Source organism: Octopus bimaculoides, chromosome 17 (assembly GCF_001194135.2).
Source record: "Octopus bimaculoides isolate UCB-OBI-ISO-001 chromosome 17, ASM119413v2, whole genome shotgun sequence".
In the NCBI taxonomy this organism is placed as follows: domain Eukaryota; kingdom Metazoa; phylum Mollusca; class Cephalopoda; order Octopoda; family Octopodidae; genus Octopus; species Octopus bimaculoides.
Genome location: NC_068997.1, coordinates 50,461,080 through 50,469,343, shown reverse-complemented (window position 1 = coordinate 50,469,343; position 8,264 = coordinate 50,461,080). Strand labels below are relative to the sequence as shown.

Sequence of the window (8,264 nt, the reverse complement as noted above, 5' to 3'; positions counted from 1 at the left end):
CATTGAGCTGCAACTGGTGTTGTTTTCATTTCTTTTGTCAGCAATTCTTCTACTGGCTTTACTCCTTTGAAGACTTGTGGAATAAGAGATCCCATTCTTGAAAAACAAATACGGGTTTGTGACAAGGAGGGCACCCAGCTGTAAAACAAAACTTCAGCAATATATTTATCTAACCTATGCTGGCATGGAAAAACATAAGTAAAACAAATTCTGTAGTCTCTGTCATGACTAGAGACGATCCATTGAACCTTCAGCTAGTTGGCCAACACTCTGTTGACTCCTCCAGTTGAATACTCCTGGATACAAGGTGCAGCAAAAATTAATCTCAGATTCACCTTTGTTAATAAACACTTCAACATCAAACACACTGCTCCAAATTATGATCATAATGCGAAAAAAATAGTAAGATATTAGCTACAGGAAGACACCATCATCACCTGACTAACTTCACTAGCGCCACACCAATCACTGTGCAGAATTTGGGAGGTTTTTCTGCCACACTTTGTAAAAGAACTTTAAAATGTACCCTTTCTCATCAAACTCTTTTGTGTCAGGTCACATGATATCACCTGTGTTTATTCCTTCTCTTTTCTCTAGTGCCAGACCAAAAAGAAGACATTCGTATGGTCTATGTACCATCACATTTATATCATATATTGTTTGAACTCTTCAAAGTAAGTCATTTCTGTTTTTATTATTATTATTCATTTATTTATTTTCAGTAATTATCAACTTAATCAATTAAGAAATCATCTCCCCCTCTTCTAAAAGTGAGTTGTCAATGTAGCTCTTCTACAACAAGAAACCTATTCTGCTCTGGCCATTTCTCTCATATCTTACCATTCTCCATTCTTTATCCTCCTAGCATGAAGTCGTCCCCACTTCCCTAAAGGCTTATAGTCTTGCTAGTTGCCTGGCAACTTCACTAGTGCTGGAGGCATGAAAATAGCACCCAGTACATGAAGTAAAGTGGTTGGCATTAGGAAGGGCATCCAACCATAGAAACCATGCCAAACAAACACTGGAGCACAGTGCTTGGGCCCATTGGATTCCAGCATGGAACATGCATGTTAAATGAAGATGATCATGATGGTGGCGGTAGCAATGACAACGACAATTTTGGTGTAAGACATGGAATCAGTCTGGAAAAGTGTTGGCCTTGAAATAGCTGGATCCAACGTATAGCAACAGCAAAGTAGTAAAACATATTGATACAAACAAGAGAGCCACTACATAATAACTCGGTTTGCTAGAAATATTAGCCAAATACCCCCTCAAACTACACATTACCATCTTAAAAGGACGGTAGTTTTTGGTTTGATGGAGTATTTTGTATCTGTCTGTTTCTTTTCTTTGAGTCACAGTATTATCATTTCATTTGTCTGTCTCATGTTTTCAGTCACAATATTATTGAGCAGACAACAGTTTGATCTGTTCATTTGCTATGACAATTCACTGTTAAATGTATTCTACTGTCCCCAGTTTTTAGAATGTCTCTCATGATCCAAACTATGATAGAAGAGAGCGTGCAAAGGTTGGCCATGTTGTGAAGCCTTGCTGTAGGTTCGTAGCAAGCAACCAGCAGGGACAGCTGCAAGCAGGGTGCTCATGTACCTTCTCTTTCGGGGCCCGAGCACGAGCATACCCTGGTTTTGGTAGTGCATACTCAGTTTTTAGTGCCTTAAAGCAGGTAATATTTATGCAACTTTGTACCTGAAGTAATTTCTTGAATGTTTTAAATGTGCATCTTATATACCATCAAATACATCGATTTATGTTGATATATAGTATGTGTATATATGTGTGTATGTTATTCTTTGACAAATCTTTCCATTAAACTTATATAATGCTAAAGAGAATATTCTTGCTGTCATTTGTAGAATGCCATGAGAGCTGTTGTTGAGTATCACCCCGAAGACATGGAACTGCCAAAGTTAAATGTCGGCATCACCAAAGGAGATGAAGATGTGACTATAAAGGTTTAGTATAGCTATCTATCTATCTATCTATCTATCTATCTATCTACCCATCCATATGCATACACAGACACACACACACACACACATACACACTATATTTGGGGTTATAATTGAGAGAAAGATTATTCAATATATGAAGCAGAGTTTAAATTCTTTGGAAAAAAACTGATGATTCACTTCATCATTATTCAGTCTGTAGCTACAAAAACTGTGGTTAAGGAGTTTGCCTCTCAGTCATGTGATCTTGGGTTCAGTCCCATTGTGTGACACCTGGGCAAATGTCTTCTACTATAACCCTGGCTCCAAAGTGTTATGTATGGATTTGGTAAACAGAAACTGAAAGAGGCTTGTGTGTGTGTATGTGTGTGAGAGAGAGTATGTATGTATGTATATGTATGTGTGTATATATATATATATCTATATATATATATATATATATATATAAAGAGAGAGAGAGAGAGAGGCATGTATGTATATATGAGTGTGCGTCTTTTCTTGCCATCCATCACATGATGATTGTAAACAAGTGTCACCGTCATACAAGCAGTGTCCTTCATTTGCAATCTTTCATGAAAACTAGTCCAGCCATGGAGAATTATTACCTTGCTTGGAAACAGGTGTGGGTTGGTGACAGGAGGAAAGGCATCTGGAGGTAGAAAATCTGCCTCAATGAATTCCATCTGATCCATGCAAACATGGAAAGAACAGCCATTTAAAACATTTACAATGACCATTCCTCTCTCCTGTATGTTTCTCGTCTTTTATTACCAACCAATTATTGTGCTGTTACTGTTTGCATTGATGAACCATTCGATGACCAATTTAATGCGGTGTTTTTTTTGGCTATTCTTACAAGAATTGTTATAAAACATTATGTATCATTGACACTGATGCAAGATGTTCCTTCTGTTTCTTGTAGATGAGTGACCAAGGAGGCGGCATTCCTCGGAGTAAGTCTGACTTGTTGTTCCATTACATGTATTCCACTGCACCACAACCAATGCGATCAGAGAATGGATCAGCACCACTGGTAAGTCTTCCTCTCCTCCTCCTTTCTCTGTTCTCATGGACATTTATTGTTGTTTCGTTTTGAGACAAGGAATTTCTTGTTGTTTAGCCATAGGTCATCCCTGATTAAGTAGAACTGTGATCAGAGACATTCCAGCCAGGGCCAGCTTATATTTTTAGGAGTATCTAGGACTATATTATACAATGTATGCATCTGTTTTCATTAAGACCAATAGAGTGTGATTTGTGGGAGATTTGGCTGCTATTTCTAACAGATTAAATCACTATGTATAGCAGTGGTTCTCAACAAGTGTCCATGTGACCCTTGGGTGGGGGTGGGGTCCATATAAGATTTTTTTATACAATTCTTATCATCATCATTTAACGTCCGCTTTCCATGCTGGTATGGGTTGGACGGTTTGACTGAGGACTGGTGAGCCAGAAGGCTGCCCCAGGCTCCAATCTGATCTGGCAAAGTTTCTACAGCTGGATGCCCTTCCTAATGCCAACCACTCCAAAAGTGTAGTGGGTGGTTTTACGTGCCACCGGCACGAGGGCCAGTCAGGCAGTTCTGGCAACGACCATGCTCAAAAGGTGTTTTTTACGTGCTACCTGCACAGGAGCCAGTCCGGCGGCACTGGCAACGGCCATGCTCTAATGTTGTTTTTCACGTGCCACCGGCACATGTGCCAGTAAGGCAATGCTGGCAACGATCACGCTTGAATGGTGCTTTTTACATGCCACCGGCACTGGAGCCAATCAGCAACCCTGGCAAGAATCAGACTCGGATGGTACCTGTGCTGCTGTTGCATAAATGCACCCATACTGGTGGCAAGTAAAATGCACCCAGCACCCTCTGTAAAGTGGTTGGCGTTAGGAAGCGCATCCAGCCATAAAAACCGTGCCACAACAGACTAAAATTCCTCGAGGCGGTGCCCCAGCATGGCCGCAGTCTAATGACTGAAACAAGTAAAAAATAAAAGATGCACGCACAAAACTTTAAACTCTACTCTTGTAAGGGAGATAACTGCACACTTTTTCATTGGTTATCTGACGATTGAGTGTAATAAAAATATCTCGTCCAGGGATGGACATAGCCAAGTTCCAGTGACATGACACGAACAACCTGCCCTCAAGAGGTTTTCTAATAGTCTGTCGGATCTCAACTATGTGGATTTTATGATATAGAGTTATACACACACACACATCTACGATGGCCTGTTTTCAGTTTCTGTTTCACGAAATCCACACGCAGCCTTTTGGTTAGACAGAAGCTATGATACAAGACACTTGACGATGTGGGACTGAAGCTGAAACCATGTGGTTAGGAAGCGAGATTCTTAACCACACAGCTATACCTGCTCCAGTGATCACCTGACCTGCTGAAAATAGTATCCAAAATCTCCCATAAAACTTCGTCTTACCGTCTTAAAAAGAGACACATTGGGTAATTCATTCTGAGGTAGTCAACTCCTGTAAAATAAATAAATACATAGGCTATCACGGCTTGAATGCCTTTTATCCTGTCAACGCTGATCTTGGGCCAAACAACTCGAATCAGCAACGCTAAATAATCATCTACAGATTTCTTGTTATCGTCATCTTCACCATCTTTAGTCAAGGCAAGGGTGGACAACTCTTTATTTATTTATTTATTTTTTCTAACAGCTTCTCTACGATTAACTTCGTTTTAACGTCCACTTTTTCATGTTTGTGTGGGTCAGATGGAATTTGTTGAGGCAGATTTTCTGTGACCGGATGCTCTTCCTGTCACCAACCCCCACCTGTTTCAAAGCAAAGTGATAGTTCTCCGTGGCCAGACATGTTTGTTATGGAGGAATGGGAACACACAACATCACTTGTATGATGCTGATGCTCATTTACAATTGTCACGTGATGTCAAGACTTGGGTACACACACAAACATACATGACGGGCTTGTTTCGTTTCTGTTTACCAAATCCCTATGCAATGCATTGATCGGTATGGAGCTATAACAGAAGACACTTGCCCAAGGTACCACACAGTGGGACTGAACCCAAGAGCACATGTATGGGAAGTAATCTTCTTAACCACACAATCACACTTGCGTCCACCAAGAGTTCATATTTCATAATCTTTGAATGTTCTCTGTGAGGGCAAATATACAAACGAGAAATTTGTTTAATTTCATTTAATTTTAAGGTAATAAATTCAACTTTACGATGAAAGTAAACGAAGTTTGTCTTTAGAAGCATTGACATGTATTGTAAGATACAGAAATAAATTTATTTCTCAAACATGTGATAATGCTATATCAGGATAAATTATCTATATAATGCAGAAAAATACGTTACTGGCCAGCCATGAGATTCGAACTTACATCTCTGTGAAAACACTTGACATGTAATCACAGGGATGTGAGTTCGAGTCTCATGGCTGGCCGGTAACGTATTTTTCTGCATTATATGGATAATTTATCCTGATCATGCTATTTAAGGTAATAAATATTTTTCTTTTGAAAAGTGGCATCCATTTCACCATTTTGTATGAACACTAAGAAATTTGATAAAAGTTGAATTATGATTATTGTATGTATGCTATATTTCTTTATATTACCCAGGGTGGCAAAAGTATACTTCCAAAGTTACATTTCGTATGATGTGTAACACCCTAGTGTGTAATAATGCATATTGATGATTCATCTCTACATCTCCATTGTTTTCTTCCCATTTTTCTCTCCAATAGGCTGGTTATGGTTACGGCTTACCATTGTCTCGTCTCTACGCTCGTTACTTCCATGGAGATTTGATCCTTAGCTCTGTTGAAGGCTTTGGAACCGATGCATTTATCTATCTAAAGGTCAGTTGAACGTTTTAAATAAAACCCTTTTCTTTCCATCAATGGACTATCTCCACTGTTCCTCCAGTTGAATGTTTATGTGCAACAGTTATGGTATAGCTCCATATATAGTAAGAAGTTATGTATTCTTGAAGAGAAGCCAATGGTTTAGTTCCTTAGAACATGCTATGATGTTCTGTGGAAACCTAGTCACCTAATGCCAATTGAATATGGTATTGTACTTCCAACTAAGATGGTCTGGTAATGAAATACTCAGAAGATAGTTCACTTTGAGTTAGAGATGTTATCAGAAGATACTAAATAATTTAGAGGGTGTTCCCTGAGATAGACTGGCTTCCTGTCCAGGGGAAGATTTATCCATCATCTAGTTTCATCATCATCATCATTTAATGTCCGAACACTGACATCAACTTAAGGATTACTGAGGTTTTTTGTATTCTGTTAAGTGGGTATAGTTATTGTGTTTTAACATCCCTTTTTCCATACTTGCATGGGTCAAACATAACTTGTTGAGGCAGATTTTCTACAGCCTGATGGCCTTCTTGTCACCACAGTGATTATATACTTTAGCAACTTTGAGGAAAGTAGCAGTGGTAATGTTTGAACATTGTTAACTATGTTTCAAATAACCAACAAGCACACATACCTGTTGATTATTTGTAACAGGTGTGAATAATTACCAACTGACAATTACAAAGCAGTGGCCTGCACTTAAGTTATGGTCTGGCTTGAGAAAAGAAAAAAATCCAGGTGGTTGAGCTTATGATATCTCGGGATGGCAATATGGGTTGAATTGATGAAAGGAAGAGGCTACGAAGGACTTAAGGAATTGTGTTATGTATGAGGATTGCTGTGTACAGTCGTTCCAGTAAAGGTGGGATCTTGTGTATTCGTATCTAGATCCATTATGTCCTATATGGCCTGTTAGGAAGGAAAATAGAACAGTGATTTGTGAATTGGAGAAGGAAGTGGAAAATGCTTTGTCATGGATTTGGGAGAAAGACTAAAGATGAAGAGAGAATTTATTTATTATGGCTGGGTTCCAACCTGGGCTGTGAAGAGGGAACCCACGGTAAATGAACAAAATAATTCTTTGTTGGAGGAGTTACAGCAGCATCCATTTTCGTGTGGTAATTGAATGGATTGTAGAAGGAGAAAAACATTCTGTAATGTAGGCGAAAAAAGAACTCCGATTATCCCAAGTAACACCAATGCCGTTTGGTGCTGTTGGAGTAAAAGATGCTAGTCGATAGCTGATGCAAATGGAGCTAGTAGAGTTACCTCCCTTGCTCTGCGAGACATCAGAACAACACTGGCCGAATGGTTTCATCTTTCGATTCTTGTCAAGTCCAACATTTTCACCACTAAAACTGAACTATCAATAGTTTTTTTTTTTTTTTATATTAGTGAAATATAAAGGTCTTTGTGGAATATTTTGCATTGTTAGAAGTTTTTGTTATTTTCCCTTTTCTTTTCCTTAACAGTATTTTTATTTTTTAAACAAAAAAAAAAGTCCCCAAAAAGCAGAAGTGTGAAATAACTTTGTTGTTTTTTCTGAATTTCATTTTAGTTGTTTCCAAGTGAAGCGAATGAACTTCTGCCTGTTTACAACACGACTGCTTCGAGAATGTACCATACGGATACCCTGATTTCAGACTGGAGTTCTCCGGGGGCTGGTACGAACATGAGTCGCAGTTAGTAGTGACAAATGCAACCAAACAACAACACGAGTCACGGACTCGCTGTGACAACTGTTGTTACCTACAAACAACAACAACAACACGAGTCACAGCTAGTTCAGACAACTGTACGAGCATGAGTTACAGCTAGTAGTGACGATTGTACCAAGAGCTGTTTTGTTCAGAGGCTTCGGCTGCTGAGAATGGAAAGTTTTAAATAAACAAAAATGTAGAGTTTTTTTAAAAAATGGATTTGAAGTGGACATTTTACAAACTGAAAAATATCTTCATCTTTCTCTTCTTTTTCTTTTTTTTTTTTTTTTTTTTTAAGAGAGCAAGCTGGACGAAGGAACCGATTCCAAGGTTTCTTGCTCTTTGACTAGAATTTCTTATTTGGTTCCAGAAAGATGACTTCAATTTTACATCTTTCCAACCAGTTGACCTCCTGGTTCTCCTTTCTCCCTCTGTACGGCCCTTCTTTTTTTTTTACTCATTTTTTCTTTTTATCTTCACCTTAGACTTCTTCTTTTTCTTCTTCTTCTTCTTCACTCCTCCTCCTCCTTCTCCTTCACTCTTGCTGTTGATAAATGTTTTTTTTTTCTTCCCCTTTATATATATACATATTGTACATTTGAGAACAATAGCATTGCTAGTCAGTAGGTTTCTAAGGAACCAGTCCCTGGTTCAATTCCAACAGCAAGAATGACTTGAGGTGTCTACACTTGGCTTTTGAAAGCCTGTATCTCACCAGCTTAGAA

The 8,264-nt window shown here is 38.7% G+C and overlaps 1 protein-coding gene across 1 annotated transcript in view; it reads left to right on the top strand.

Annotated features, from left to right (window-relative positions):
* The window catches only part of LOC106874800 (pyruvate dehydrogenase (acetyl-transferring) kinase, mitochondrial-like), a 66,246-nt gene extending 58,458 nt beyond the window's left edge, over positions 1-7,788 (top strand). Inside the window, 5 exon segments of the mRNA XM_014922656.1 lie at positions 598-674; positions 1,881-1,979; positions 2,899-3,009; positions 5,714-5,827; positions 7,398-7,788. Coding sequence (XP_014778142.1) covers positions 598-674; positions 1,881-1,979; positions 2,899-3,009; positions 5,714-5,827; positions 7,398-7,526 — 530 coding nt within the window. The 3' untranslated portion in view covers positions 7,527-7,788.
* Positions 7,789-8,264: the final 476 nt, after the last annotated feature.